Source organism: Lonchura striata, chromosome 3 (assembly GCF_046129695.1).
Source record: "Lonchura striata isolate bLonStr1 chromosome 3, bLonStr1.mat, whole genome shotgun sequence".
In the NCBI taxonomy this organism is placed as follows: domain Eukaryota; kingdom Metazoa; phylum Chordata; class Aves; order Passeriformes; family Estrildidae; genus Lonchura; species Lonchura striata.
Genome location: NC_134605.1, coordinates 18,726,215 through 18,742,168, shown reverse-complemented (window position 1 = coordinate 18,742,168; position 15,954 = coordinate 18,726,215). Strand labels below are relative to the sequence as shown.

Genomic DNA, 15,954 nt, shown 5'->3' with positions numbered 1-15,954 from the left:
CAGCCGCGCTCTGATTGGTCACGGGCCGCGAAGGAGCGGGCGCGCGCGCGCGCGCGCGCGCCGGGGTGGAGGCCGTCGCTGAGGCGAGGGGCTCGCGCCGCCCCCCAGCGCCGACGGCGGCGGCGGCGGGATGGCGGCGATGGCGGCCGCGGCGTCGACGAGCGGTGCGCTGGGCTCGGGCCCCGCCGCAGGGCCTCCGGCGGCGGCCGGCGGGACGGCGGCGACAGCGGCGGCCGCGATGGCGGTGGGCAGCCCGATGCAGGTGCCCATGAACCTCTTCGCCACGTGGGAGATCGATCGGTCGGCGCCGAGCTGCGTGCCCAGGTGAGCCGCCCGGCCGCCGGGGCTGCGCGGAGCCCGGACACGAGCGGGGCCGGGCAGGAGGCGGCCCCCGCAGCATCCCTGCCCCGCCGGGCCGCGCTCCTCGCTGGCGGGGAGGCCCGGCCCCAGGCAGGGGCCGATGCGCACTCGGGCCCTCGCTGTGCTTCCAGCGGGAGCGGCCCGGGGGACCGGCGGGGCAGGGGGCACAGCACTGGAGCGCGGCTGTGTTGCCTCCATGTTGCAGCCTCTGGCGAGCTGCGATGACCGTGGATCGCAGAAGGGGGTGTATCATCCTGCCGTGCTTTGGAAAGCTGCCTCTTTGCCCCCGAAGTGAACCGTGATGGCCCTGCTGCCGGTTCCGTGGAGCCAGGCAGTGGCCAGCGGGCATCCATGGGCCTGTGTCATCTACACTCCAGACCATAGGGAGCAACAGGAAGGATTCACTGTGCCGCCAGCTGAACTCAGAGTTGTATCTCTAGCAGAGCTGGGAGACAAGCTGAGTGCTGTGGATGTCATAACTGTCTGTATGGTTAAAGGTATGGTCCAGGCTAGATGTACTTGTTCACCTGTCTTGGAGCCTGAAGGTGCCGGATGTGTTAACAAGGTGGGTGGGTGTCCTTTGACCCACTCACCAGGTCTTCTCATGAGAGTTACAGGGCAGATTCAGGAAGTCACCCTGGTTCCTTGTGTCTCTGGGCTGTGGTGTGTTGTCTGCAGTGATGTATTCAAATGTTTCACCAAAATTAGAGGTGTAAAATTCAAGAGGGGGAAAAAACCCATTCCTGTAGGGCAGGAGAATACCAGCCTTTGTGAAAGGGCTTTGCTAGGCAGATATGTTTTTAGGGGGAAACTCAGTGACTGTGTGGCCAGATGGGCTGGAGTAGAAACGTTCCAAAATACTCCAAGCTACTAGAGAAAGCCTCTGTGATTGTGGTGCCCAAGGGGGTGCTGGGCTCGGCAGGCAGCAGATGTGAAGGACTTTGCAACATGTGTCTGCTAAAAGCCTGTGCACCCTTTGATGACACATACTGAGGCTGTTGTGTGGAGCAGGAAGCAAGTGATCATTTCATAGCTTTAAAGTGACTTGAGGTGTTGTTCATTTGTGGGTAGGTTACTCCCAAGCTAGAATTTGGAGAGCAGGACAGAATTATCATGTTGACTTCCTGTAGAAAAAATTTGCATATGCAAGACCCAGAACTTATTGATGGTAAAGGATGTGCATGTACATAGGCTTCACAAATGGAAGTGCTCCAGGAGCTAGGGAGAGAGGAACTGCTTTGGGCAAACCATGGACAGAATGACTGAGAATAGTGAGTCTGAGTGTACAAGAGGGTTACATGGATGGCAGGATGCCAGCGGGTGACAATTGATGTGTAATCAGTCTGAAAGTTGTTTGTAGAACTGGTTTTTGGCCCAATGAATCCTATGTTTTCTCACAAGGACAGTTTCCATTAGCATTGTGTAGATGCTTGTTCTAATGCACAAGCTTATTTGTGTGCTGACAGCCCAGGGGGCAGCCATCTGACACAGCTGCTTGCAGGGAACTTCTGTGAAATTCGTCTGAAATATCATCTCTGAAATGTCTTCTAACACAGCATCTGCTAAGATGGGAAGAAACTGATGGAAGCTAATTCTTCCTTCAGAGGCCATGGCTCTAACATGATGTGCTGTCATGTCTGTAGAGTCAGCAGGTCTGGAGAAGTCCTGCCAGTGGCCACAGTCTACAGTGACCAGTGTGGAACTGGTGCTTCTGTGTTTTCCAGTGTTCAGTTAGCCCAAGCTTTTCTGACTGAGCAGGTCACGGGTGGGGATGTGTCAGGCAAGTGTTTCGGTTCACTGAAGCTGAAGGCAGCGCAAGCCCCAAACCTGAGCTGTTAATGGAGTATCTGTGCACTGTGCTTCCTTATTGCTTGCCCATGTTCTTTCTCTACTGATCTGCTTGTATATGGTATAGTCTTGATGTGTTCTTCAAGGCAGGAGCTCTGCCGGACTGTCCCAGTGCCCAGCACAGGTGGTCTCTGGTCTCACTGTGCTTTGGGGGTAGTAGTGGTGGCAAAATAATTTCCATCCATAGGCAATAATGCCCTTGGGCTTCTCTGTCTCTTATGCATGTGTAGTCTGTGTTTTTTCATACTTATGCATATCTGGAGAAAGAAGAACTTTGCATTGGTTTTAATGCTATAGAAGATGATTTCTTTTTCTGGAGTCTCTATTGCAAATCTTGGCTGTCCCTGTGCTTCTTCTTAGGTGTTTAATTTTCTGCAGGTGTAGCTCTGGCTGCTGCAGGAGTGTGACTGGGCTGGATCAACCTTTGTGGGGTTACTGTGTGCTTGGATACATAATGCAGGATAGATGGGAGGCCTTCAAGCTACCAGAAAGAGTCTGGGTCAATAAAAATAGTGGGAAGTATAAGCCCTAGTGCATGGAATAGTTCAGTAGTATGACTACAGGACTTTTGATGCCTTGCAGGAGGATCTTGGCTTTCTAAGCTCAGCTGCTGGCTGTAATGGAAGTTTTTTTCTGGCTGCATCAGGCATGTGCCACTGAACAAAGTCCACATTTATTTTTGGAAATTGCCTTGCTCTCTGGGTGGAGGTCTGCTGGGGTCTGTCTCTTCTCAGGGCCAAGTTGAGAGAGATCTGTGACCTCTTGATGACCTTCTTATGAATTGGCTGAGCACAGCCTAGACCCCAGCTGCCTTTGGCTTAAGTGGCTACCAGGGGAGGCAAAGCTGAATTTTATGGGCAGTGGGCTATTATGCAGAAAGGCAGAAGGAAGTAAACACCTGGAAACTGTAAAAAATGTTCTTTGCTTCTTCAATGGGGCTACCCATTGGCTCAAAATTATTGGCTTCCCATCACAGTGCCTTAGAAGGAAAACAAACCTGCTTAATTCACGATGCAGGATGTGAAGTATGCTTTGGTTAAAATAGTCCCTCAATCAGCCTTAACTTCTATTCATAGTTATCTTAGTAGAAGTCTTTATAGCAGTGGTGAGGTGGGAGTGTCTTGCTTTAGATCCCCTTAGGGGTAGTAGCAGATTTTCACTGTGTGGAGACGGCCAGAAGTGGACTAGAGCATCGCCAAGGTAAAATGTCTGTCTGCATCAAGGTAATGTCTTACTGTGTTTTCATTGTTCTGTGTGTTGGTCAGGCAGTACGTTGGGAAAAAATGTGTCAAAGGACTTTGTACAAACATGCTTGAGGTCTTGTTATTTCCACATAGTGGTATTTTCCACCTCTTTTAATAGGACTGCTCTTTTTATTTTTTTTTTTTCTTTTAACATCTGAGCGTCCATAAATGTGAGTTCTTAATTAGGAAACAAGATAAGATTGTGTGATTGTGTTCACTTTTTCCATGACACAGCTACTGTGTTCAGTGTTATGTGGATGTTGTTTCAGTGATAAGTAATCATATTTCTAGTTAGAGGTGAGAGATACAAGCTGTGTTTTGGTTGCTGCGTCAGTATTGTTGAGGTCAGGCTGCAAAAGCAGATTCTACCTGTGTAGATTATGCTGTGAATGGCACTGCAAGGATTCAAATACACTGCATTTCATCCACAATGTCTTGTATCTCAGTACAACGCATGAGGAAACATTCCAAATCTTGCTGCCACCCCCACAGTGTGCTCGAATACAGTGTCTCCTGTTTATGGTTGTTATAAAAGCATTGATTGAGGGAAATGCATGTGTTTTGGACTCACTTTATAGGACTGTGTATGTGTACCTTCAGGATATAACATTCCATCAGGTGCTCTGAATTCTCTATCATTATCAATTGCAAACTTTTGATTTGGAAAATTACAGCCTAATGAATGTCTTCTTGGAATGAGAGCAGTTGTTGCAAGTACAACTGGAATTATCCCCAAAAGTGCCAGCTAGGCTGATCCTCTGAAGTTCCATGAGGTGAATGCTCTTGTCTCTGCAACCCAGTTTTCCTGTTTGGACAGCCAGTGTCCATTACCTGACTACTCATGGATTGTAGGTGAACATTTTATTTGTGCAAGTGTGGTTGCAGGCTTCCCATTGCCCGAGGTCCAGGAATCCTTTCAGTGACAGTTCCTGCCATGTGGTGTGAGGGAACGTGCTCTCCTCTGGCACAGCTACATGAAGGGGCTGCTGTGGGCTCAGGGGTCTCTTTACTCTCAGCACAGGGCATTGCCTGTCTTTTCTACACCCCCTAAGAGTTTCGTGGCAATGAAGAGTGTCTGAACTGGGTGTTCCTTTAAGAAATGCTTATTCCAGCAGGAATAATATGTATTTATCTGCCTGAGATGTTCTTGAGTGGTTTCCTGGGTAAATTAGACATTTTCATGGTAAACTTCCTACCTCAGCAAAATCTGTTCTGTTTGGATAAGCTACAGAGTTGCACCTCTGGGAATGTTAAATGATTCCAGATTGTTCCTTCAGAAGACAGCTATGACTCCTTGACAAACCAATGTAGCTTCAGACTCAGAGTGCTTGAGAGAGGCCACAGTTTCTTGTAGGGAAACAGTCTCTTATAACTGGTGATATGCTGTGTTTGAATTACGATTTCCTTTCAGTCCTATATAGAAAACAAAATGTTCTAAACAGCCATCAGATGGCTTATTATTCTTAATATCATGGGCTTGGCTACAGGCCTGCAGGATAATATGTCTCATATGTTGTCCACTATCTGTAGCTCTCTGTGGCAGTGGAACACATTTGGGATTTCTTCTCTAGCAGTGTTTTGTTTTCCTTCTGAGCATACAATAATTGAGCAGAACTTGGGACAAGTGTGCCCTCCTAATATGATTGATGGGGGGTGTGCTCCTTGCAAAATGTTAATAGTGACTTCCCTGAGGGTTTAATTTTATTTGAAGGCCCTGTCATGCTGTGTCCTAGCCTGGTTTTCCAGTGCTTCATTCATTAGCCAGGCTGTGTTGCAACAGTTGTCTGATGGCTTATCAAAAATGTTGCATTGTTCTTGCTGTGCTTGGACACCAGGAGTGCACATTCCTCTTCCTCTGGTATCCTCAGTCACTTGTGGCTGATCATTAGCAGCCATGTCGTTTGTGTACACTTCTCTGGGATCACAATCCCCAGACCTTTATTCTGTCAAAAGAAGGAATTGTTGAGCACCAGTGGCTTACAGGGTTCCCCTAGGGATCCATTCTGTGCTTAAGTCTGTGCTGATGCTTTTGTTTAGTTGTTTGAACATGGAATGATTCTAGATTGAAAGCTGTGTCTCCTGTCAGCTTTAAAAGTTGTTTCCAAAAGAGAGCCAGAGGTAAAAAGCATGCTGCATTTTATGGCATGCCAGGTGAGCATATGGCCAGAGCTATTTTCCAAATACCTTCTGTTGTTATCTTGTCCAAGCTTTCAGCATCCCAGCTGATGGGGAAGCTGTGCTTCTGTTTTGGTTTGTTTGGGTTTTTTTTTAACTACATCAAAGCTGGTGAACACTGTTTTGGGAAACAAGAAGTGAGAATGTCTTACTCCTCTGTGCGGGATGTGGCAGCAGGAACTTGTCTCTGCCTCTGGGGAAGCTGGCAGCTCAAGTGATACTGCTCTTGTAGCTAGAAGTCTCTTAGATAAATGAGGCTTTGTTTGGATACTTCAGTATACTCATTGCAGTGTACTGAGAGGAGAAATGCAATATTTCAGGTGCTTGAACACATTGCAACTGTGGTTACAGAGACCACTCCCTGCTCTGCAGTGTGATTCAGCCTCAGTGCACACAGCCCAGAATTACGCTGACATTTTCTGCTGGCCTGTTGCAATGCCCTCTCCTTTATAATGCTGCCCACTGCCATCTCTCATGCCCTGTTTTGCTGTATTGTGGTTTAACTCAGTGAGGGGTCCTGTCTAGTAAATGAGAACTCCTGTTCTATGTTTGTTCTGTGTTTTCCTTATTTACCTACTCATGCTGGTCTTTAAACTTCCATTTCTTATCATATTTCTTATTCTTCGGTGCAAACATATTTTAAGTAGCATGGGATCCAAAGCCACTGTATGTGGGACCATTTCCTGGACAAAAAATGTCCAGATTCCATGCTCAGCTATGTAGTTTTAACTGTTTTTCTGCATATGTGATAAATAAATTCTTATCAGTGTAGGCAGTTCAGGATGACAGCAGAACTCATGTCTAGTTCCTTTTTTCCAAAACTGAAAACCATTAACAATTAGGTGTTGGACTGTTGCAAAGGTAGCAGGGTTAGAATAAGAGTAACTCCCTCTTAAAGGGTTCTGCTACTCTTTTCCTGTTCTTTAATAGCTTTCTCTACCAGGGGAGAAGATCCTGTTCATGCAAAGCCTCTCATTGATTCTCCTGCTGTTTCATTTTCAGTAACAATTCAAGTAGTGTCTCTGAATCGGTATTATTTAAATAAGGGTCATTCAGATTTACATTATTTATATACTTTTTAAAGAGATCCTGTGTATTTAGGATTTCCCTCCATGCTCCTTCATCTGTCTTCTTCTAGTCTATTTTCTGCCTTATCAATACATTCACTTTTTTCTGCACATACTTGCGATATTTTTGACACCGTTCTCACGATTTTTTCCTTGCTTCTGGCTTGCCTTGCAGACCTGTAATTGAGCAATCTTTCAATCCAAGTCTTAATTCTTCCCTTTCAAAGTAGTTTGATTTTTTCTTATAATTTAAAGACTATTCCTAGTGAAGCTGTGATGACTTAATCTTGTTCTTGTATGGCTTGTATTTTTTAGCTGGACTATGTTCTTGATATGCTTGGGTAATTTCTTAATGCCTTTTACATTTTTTCAGTGTTAATGAATATCAACCTTTTTCTTCTTCTAGACTTTCTGAACTTTCTTGTATGTGCATCCCTGAAATACAGTCCCATAAGTCAACATTTCTTTCAGTTGTCTCATACCTTATTCTCAAGGCTGCTTGTTCCAGGTATTCCTTCCTATCCTGTGTGCTCCTTTGTCAGAAGCAAACTCTGGATGTTTGGATTTCACTTGCTGTGTGTATGAATAATTGATTAAATTTCTCCTTGATGTTTGTCAAGTCCCTTGACATTTCAAGCTTTTTTTCCCCTGCCTCTTATGTTCCTTAACTTCCAGTCAGATAAAAGGACAACATTTCCATTGCTCTGCATTTACACTGTATTCATCTCATCTGTGTGTTGCTGAAATGTTAATACTATTTGGAGGTGATTTTATCTGTTGCTGTACTGATTTGTGAAAGTATGGACAAGTCAGCCTTGTTTCAGGCTCCTGCTCCACCCACAAGGATCTGACCAGGGAACTGCATTGTACAGACACTGGTTATTAACAGCTTGTGTTGATGAAAAGCCTAAGAACAAATTTGCCAGCTTTGGTAAGAATCACTCTTTTGAGTGAAGAGCAACTCTTTAGAATGAAACTTTTTTTAAAATGTAATTTTTTTCTTAATTTTTTGAAGAAGCTTCAAAAATGGATGTCCATGCTGGTTTGACACTCTTTCATGGGCTTGTATCACTTCGGTCTCTCCCCTGCCTGTGCTGTTTTCCCAGGTGTAATTTAACACGGTAAAGTGTTCCTGAGTCTGCAGGGATTCAGATCTACGGTGCTTGCCAGCTCAAGATAAAAGCCAAGGGAGTGGATCACAGTCTTGTGTCCATGCTACTTCAGGAATAGCAGGCTGTAATGAAATGTGAACTCTAAGCATTCGTAGGAAAATTGTTAACTACACTTTAGGGAGGCTGCTGTGTGGCACATGAGTGTTTTTTGCCAGTGTGTGTGTAGGTCTTTACCAGGGCACTCTGGATAATGGAAGGAGTTGGTGTGTATCAGTGATCTAACCCTGACCTCACTTCGACACTTTTCCCAGCTTAGCTGCGTTGGCACAGCAGGCTTGGAGGTGTATCCCAGGAAACTGTGCCAGGTGATGAGTGTGAGAATGTGGTCTGTTCTGCATCCCCATTAGCACTTTCTCACTTGGTTCAAAGGTACTTGTCACCATGTCTTAAGCTCTTGTGCTTTCTTTTCTACAGAAAAGGCTGCAAGTGGTGTTTTTGTAATCACCACTTTGTGGTGGTTACTTCATTAACACATTTTATTTTAGCCTGGAGACAGTGAGCAGCAACAGGTACCTACCAGGCTGCTCTGGCTGTGGAGGCTCCAAGCAGCTGTGCTGCGTATGCAGCTTGCCTGTGCCACTGATTGCTGCTCTCCGCTAAACTGGCACTGCAGCATCATTTGTTAAAGCAGCCTTGGATTTGGGGGCAGCTGGTACAGCAATTCTGCTGCATATGGAGAGAGAAAATTTCAAAATCTGTTGCATTTGTGAAGAAAGTTCCATGACATTTGCCATACTACTGCTGTTGCCTAATTTCAGCATGACTAAAATGAGAGATCAGTATGCTGCTGCAGACTTCCACTATTTCTTGTCTATCCTAAGATAGCTTTTGGTAGACCCCAGTGAACAACTGGAAGTTTTAACACAGTGATTTTAAGTAAAGCAGTGACCAGGTAAAGATGGGATGTGTCCCACCTAGTGTGCCCCTATTATTGCCTAGAAAAGATAATTATAAAAGTTCACTGCAGCATGTTACCACTGCCCTGTGGATTGGTTAGTAAGCTCTTTTTAAGCTATATAGGGAGGCTGGTACGCATCAGCAATGAATTTGGTCATGTGCTCTTTGTTAAACAAGTAAAAGTTTGAAAAAGAAAAGGTGACCTTGTGGTTTGGACACTGAAGTGAGGCTTAGGTCCAGATCCTGAAGTTGCTTGCCCTTCTAATTGAAGTAGCCCTTTCTCCCCCCGAAGCCACAGCTATGACTCATGTTCCTGTTCTCCCTACTTTGTTCACAGCTGTTTCCATGCCACAGTGTTGCTTTTTTCTTGCATGTGATAGGGCGACTGTGGAGAAAAACCACCTGAGAGTGAGAGCGCTAGCAGAGTTTGCCTTGCTGCCCAGTCTGCCAGATAGGAATCCCATGGGAGCTGGTGGAATCTAGACTGAGGTTTGGAGAGCAGTGTGTGGAAATTATGTGGACTTTCTGCTGAGGTTTTAAGGGCTCTTTGTGCTGAGAAAAGACATTGCTCCTGTTTGAGTTGGTGAGTTTCTGCATAACTTGCAGTGGAACATGAGAGAGGCTGATGGCTGCATGACTGGGTAGAATGCTGTGCATGCTTGGCCAGGGTGCAGGCTGTTTGGGCAGACCCTAATGCATCCTCAGGAGATGCTAGTTGACAGTGTCCTTATTAGCAGGGATTCAGCTTGTGTGACAGGACATGCCAGGATGCTATGGCAGAATCTCACATTCTGTTGTGGTAGATGCTACATGATGTGCTACAGTGAAATGTTGCTTGTTTTGTGGGGGTTTTACTCTGTGGTTTGAATTAACATGGGTGAGGGGGAAGCAGAGGTGAAGCAATTCATCCAACAGTTTAAAAGTGGCAGTGACAGATTAAATCTTATGTCTCTGCCTGAATCCAGATCTTAACTCTAAATTGCATCATTCTAAGAGCAATAAAGTCTTGCTATAGCAGGGTCCAGGAAATGTAGTTATGTCACTGCAACTCTCCTGTTCACACGGTGGGGCAGCAGTTGCTTGGTATGGTTTGTCCTCAGTTAATTTTCCTTTTTATTTTTTCTCACTCCTTCCTAAATATTTGGGTATTGTGAACAACACAGCCAATGTGTTGTAGCCTCACACAGGAATCTGCTAGGAAATTACACAGTGTCTGTCCAGCTCTCTCAACTTCTGATCTATTTGCCCAGTTTTGTACTGTCTTGTCAAGGGCAACTGTCTCAAAGAATCGTATTTCATAGAAATCTGTGGTTAAAGGAAGCTAGGAGGTCCTGTTAGGTCCCGGGTGGTGGAGAACTTGGCTGTCTTCCAAGCCCCTATCTGCTGTCTGAGTATGCTGTGGAGGTAACTCAACCATCCTCAGGGTTTGCTGTCTTTTTCTAGTGGGGTGGTATTGAGAATCAGGAGGGGGAAAGGAGGAGAGAAGGCAGCCTGGAAAGAGCTGATATGAGTGCAGGAAAGGAGGTGGGAGAGAACAGTGCATTTTCAGGCTAAGCTGTTTCAGCTGTGTTCTCTTCAGCAATGCATCTGTGTGGGTTTGTGGTGTGAAAGGATGCAGAGTTGAGAGATTAGTTTCAAGGAGTCTGTTTCATTCATGGTTTGTGCAGCAAGGTGCACTTGCTCCCTGCATAGGTAAATGTGCCTTTAAATCAATGAGTAGGAGGCAAAATTAACAACCCTGAACACCCCTCTCAAACAACTGAGTAGGAACAGTTTAACAGTCCCCCACTTGCCTTGTAACTTCTGCCTACTCACAGCCTAGCCAAGAGGAGGGAAAGGAAATCTCTTAACCTGATTATTGTTTGTGACTACAGGAAGCAATCCAGTTACAGCAATACTTTAATCCTGACACTGTTGGATCCCACTTAGAACAGAGAAATTTTGGTTTCATACCCTTGCAGGCAGGGATGTGGTGTTTGTAAAGAAAATCATCGAACCTCCCCTTGCCTGAAGAAACTGTGATGAGGCTCCACACTGGAGTTTGTTGAAAGAGCATAAGAACAGTTGGCCCCAAAATTTGAATCCTGTCTGTCTATGTAAGGAATGACTACCTTTGTAGATCTAAGTGTCTTTTGGGGGGGAAGTTTGAAGCTTTTAGCAGATCCTGATAGTTGTACGCTCCTGAGAAGAGGAATCTTGAAAAGCATTTTCCAGAGACCACTTCTGCCATTGCAGCCATCGTTATTTCTCCTCTGGATAGCTGGCAGAGCTGTGAAATTAGGGAAGAAACCAGGCTGTGAACTGTGGCAGCTTATGCCTGTGACAAGGGAAATTGTGTTCTTTGGATGAGATGCAAAAAATGAAAAATGATTGGCGATAAACTGGCAGAAGTGGTCAACATCCTAGCTAAACACAGCTGTGAACGAAGGCAGAATAGGTATTGGCCCCCAGAAGATTATTTTCTCTTCTGAGAAATGATGAGGGACTTGTCTTGTGTGCAGTCCTGTAGCAGCAAACATTCATGTTGACATTAATATGAATAGGCTTCAGGTCCCAAGTGACCAAAGATTAATAACTCTGCTTAATTACAGCCTAATTTTTTTCTAATACTATGAGAGTAGATGGACTTTTGAAGGAGACCTGACTGTGAGATGTGTGCAATATTAGAACTCTCTTTGGGAAGAAGGCAAAATTAAATAGATCAAGGTTTAAAATTCAGGCAAAATTTGTGTGACAGAAGCTCCATGGTCTCCGCCTTTAGATTAGATGTGTTTTCAGGCCAGACAAACTTTCCATTGAGGTTAGCAGTGTTCATGTAGATCTGTCCCAGGGTGGTTACAGCCTCAGCTATCCAGGTTACAGAACATCTTCCTTGTGACATCACAGCACTCCAAGGAAGATTATGAAGAGGAAGTGTAGAGTTACATGGTGTTTTGCCAGCACTAATTATTCATTTTATTGTATAAATAAAACACATGAAGTTTCAGAATTCAGTTCCTGTCATCCAGAATAAACATTTGTTGCTGATGGCTCTCTAGAAAGATCCCCGAGTTGTTGACAGTGCAGGTGACTTCATATATGATACAGTTTAAGGGCAGACAGCAACATGGGGGGGGGGGGTTCTCTGAAGCAGCAGGTAGAACAACAAAAGCTAGAAAAGAGAATCTCTTAGAAAGAAAGGAAAAGAATAAAAGAGAATAGAAGAGAATAAAAAAGAAAAAAGATTGGTGACAGTGTGAAGATTTCTAGATGTATTTTTTGAGTGTCTTGGTTCTTACTTGTTGACTGTGGGAAATGAAGCCATTGAAGGGAAAATAACTTGGTCCTTTCTGGGGCTGAGAGAGATAATCTCAGGCTGCCTCAAAGAAGACTTTTCAACAACTTCTTCTCTTATTTTGCAGTAGGAAATATCCCCACTAAGTAAGTGTTATATGTTCTGTAGAGCATCTATTAGTTTTTGGGCATGTAACTGAAATACATGGGCATGTGCACACCCTCCCCACTGTCCCTCTGAAAGACAAAAGCTGGACCTCAGTGGCAAGTTACCACCCTTGTCAAGGGTACTTTGGAAATGCATGCACTGCAAAAGGCCTATGGATTTGAGCTGTGGGGGTGTGACTGTTAGTCCTTCCTCCTTCTCCCTGTACCTGTGGACTCTTTTTGGAGGGTCAGCTCCGTGTGCAACCTGTAGGATGCTCTTGGATTTGCAAGGGATGGTTGCTGCTTCTGAATGGTACCTGTTGAAAGGCAGATGATTGAGAGTGTTTGAAAAGTACATGTCTGTACAGAATACCTGTCTCCACCACTATGCTTGTCCTGGAGATGATTATACCTGCATTGTACCTGGGCTCTGCGTCTTGCATTCCCCCCTTCTCCTGGGACACAGGTGCTCAATCTTTTAGAAAAGCAATAAATCCATATAAAGTAAACAAGTTGCAGGTTGTGTTGTCCATGTCTCTGGTGCAGGTCCAGGGAGAAGGGACAAAAATGGAGGAGAACTCTTCTCCTATCCTATTGAACTGAAAGACATTTTGCAACTGCGTCATTAATTGTATAATTGTGTGACAGCTGTCAGCACTGTAGAAACTCAAGCCTGTGCCATTTGCTTATTATTTCCCTGGTTCTCACAGTTCTTAAGTTTTTGCTACATCTTACAGCATCTAGATTATATAAAGGAGAGGCTGAGTGAAAGCCAGACATGTTTTACACTTGCCGATTTTCTTCCTTTCATATTTTTGGGTTTTGTATTACTTTGAGATTTCCCACTTTTCAGCTATGAAACAAATACTTGTAAGGACTAATCTTAATGTTTAGGATTAGATAAAAGGGGTGTTGAGGGAAGGAGTCTATTCTATGCTTGGTGACATTGGTTTTGTGCATGCACAGCCTGCAATGTTTGGGAGGAGAAACAGCTCCTGAACAAACTGCTCATGGACTATGTCTGCTAATGACAAATGATTTGGGGTGGCAACTGCCTGGTAGTAAAATGACCAGGCCAGTGAAACAAAATAGCAGAGAGATTTTTTGGGCTTGGGAATTTGTATGAGGTTTCGTACAACTGATTCAAAAGAGCATTTCAGTCTTGTACTGTCATGCATCCCATCTTTACCTGGTCACTGCTTCATTAAAATCACTGACATTAAATTGCCCCAATAGAAGATAAAGCAAATTCACCTAAGCTGAGTGCTTCCTTTCCTCTGATTTACATGAGCTTTGCCTTGGGAAGTGAACCTGATAAGCTCTCTTGCAGTATGTATGTGGGTATACGATAAATAAGCTCTAAATATGATTTATTTTTCCTTCTTTAATGTAAGACCTTGAGATATTAGGAACTAGGAAGAATCCTGCTCTTCCATGTGGCTATCCCTGAGAACAAAAGTGTTTAGAGTTCACTAGGACCCACAGCAGCATTTCTTCCTTGCCTGCCTGTCTTCCCTGCCCTTGCAGAATTTGGCATGTGCTTTCTCTTGCAGTGATAGTAGGAGGTTTCTTGTAAAGCTTGTAATTATTAAAGGCAGGGTTCATTTTCTTTTTACTTTGCCTGCAGAGGTTGTGCTTTGGAGGATTGTCATCCTCTGAATAGCAAGACTAGCAGCTTTCTTCTCCTTAAGAATAAAGCTCTAATTTTGAAGATGTATGCAGATTTTGCACTGAAGGAAGATATCTAAAAAAATAGGGAATTTTCTGTTAGGACAAGCTGTGCATTTCTTTGTGGCTGCAGCTACTAAATGAAATGGATGAGATGCTCCTAAAGCATATACCTTAGAATCAGATCTTTCTGTATGCTATGAATTACTGGGCTACTTCCAGTGATAAAACTGCATGTAAAATCCTGGTCCTAACTCCAGACTATTCCAGAAGCCACAGGTCCATATCATAACAGAACTGAGTGAACTGAACTGTGAGGTGTGTGCCCGAGTTTCACCCCCTGTCCTTTCAGATGCATTTCAAGCTGTTTCTCAATGGCTGTTGGCAGACTTCCAGCCTCTTGCTGCCTTGCTCAATCATCTGCAGTGTGAGTAGTTTAGTAACACACAAGAATTACAGCAAGCGTGAGGTGGTGTGCCCTGGGAGTTCTGATGGAAAGTCTGCCTGGAAATGGCATTTGGGGTTACTGGTTGGTATGAATTTGGGTGCAAATCCACCACTAGCTCCCAGCAGCTGACATCCCTAGCAGGGGATAAGATTGTAGTAGTTGTTTTCTATCTTTTGAGTTAGTTTTCTCACCAATCCAAAGGGGAATGGAGTAATGTGGCATGAATGCTGAGAAGCTGCCCCTTTGTGGAAGTGCATTGCCTGTTTGGGACTCTTTAGAGGTAGCAGTTGCCAGAGTGCAAAAAGAGGGTGTGATGAAAATCCAAACGTGGATACTGGAAGGATGCTATGCTTTTCATTTCTTCAGCCGTGGTAGCTGACTTCCATCTTTTCTTCTATGGAGACAATCTGCCCATTTTCCAATATTTTCTGAGGCAGTTGTCAGTCAGTTGGTAGGTGGGCAGAAATGCCAACTTTCCAGGCAGTGGTGCTGGGGATGAACACCCCTTATCTTTACTCCTTCCTGTCAGGAGATGTCTTCAAGTGCTCTGTCCTCCCTACTTTTTTTCCAGAAGAGATGGGCAGGAACATGTAGATTATCTCTGAAGTATCTACCAAAGTAACTGTCTCTGACTGGAGAGGCTTCTGGAGGGCTAGGTAATTATAAATGTTATTTCTTAGAAAAGAAAAAACAAGTTTTCTCAAGCCACTTCCTCTCATTGCTTCTTCCCTGGGAATATGAAAAAAGAAAAGCTATCTGCACCCCTTCTGGAAGTTGCCTGGATGTTTGGTTGACTCTGGTACAGAGCAAATCCTGCAGATGTTCTGACGTCCCTTTGTAAGATTGCTGGTTCACGTGCTTCAGGTGTTAGGGGAGTGTATTAAGATATTTAGAGCTCAAATATCGCAGAATCCCCTGAGCTGGAAGGGATCCATGAAGATCATCAAGTCTAACAACCGACTCCATATAGGACAACCTAAAATTCTCAAACTTGTAAAAACTCAAAATTTTTCACTATGAGGGTGAACAGGCCCTGGCACAGGTTGCCCAGAGAAGTTTTGGATCCCCTGTCCCTGGAAGGGTTCAAGGCCAGGCTGGTTGGGGCTTTGAGTAACCTGCTCTAGTGGAAGGTATGCCTGCTTATGGCAGGGGAGTTGGAGCAAGATGGGTCTCTTCCAACCTAAAGCAGTCTATGATTCTGTGATAATTGTCCCCATTTCTGCTGAACATCTTGTCACTCCCTGGCTGTATGTCAGTTCAGGATGGGAATCGGAGCTCTTCAGGAAGTTACAACTGTTTCTAAGTGTAAAGATTTTGGTGCTGATTAATGCAACAATGACTTTGAATGCACTTCAGTGTTGAATTCTGCTTCCATGGATGCATACTGGACATGAGGCTGCTGCTTTGTCTGTTATAAGGAGTTGCATCTAATATCTGAGGTGCTTTGTCAGCTGTGTTCCCTTTTTTATTCTGTGGACATACAAAACGGGGTAAATTTCAGAGATGGCTTGACACCAGCCCAGGTTTTGTTGCTTGCTGATAAAAGATGGACCATTTCTCAGCGGGTTTTTGGTATGTTGCCATTTCTTTCTTGCCTGAGGAAATATGTTGTTTGTCTGTGCTCTACAGGAGGTCATGCCAGACAGACCTAAAAG

At 44.6% G+C, this 15,954-nt stretch overlaps 1 protein-coding gene across 2 annotated transcripts in view; it reads left to right on the top strand.

The window, feature by feature from the left end:
- Positions 1-139: 139 nt before the first annotated feature.
- The window catches only part of LOC110472802 (phosphofurin acidic cluster sorting protein 1), a 53,497-nt gene continuing 37,682 nt past the window's right edge, over positions 140-15,954 (top strand). The window contains exon 1 of one of the 2 annotated variants that reach the window (XM_021534843.3): positions 140-324. In XM_021534843.3, the coding sequence (XP_021390518.3) occupies positions 140-324 (185 nt within the window). The remainder of the gene's footprint in view (positions 325-15,954) is intronic. The other variant, XM_021534845.3, reaches the window with a different exon arrangement.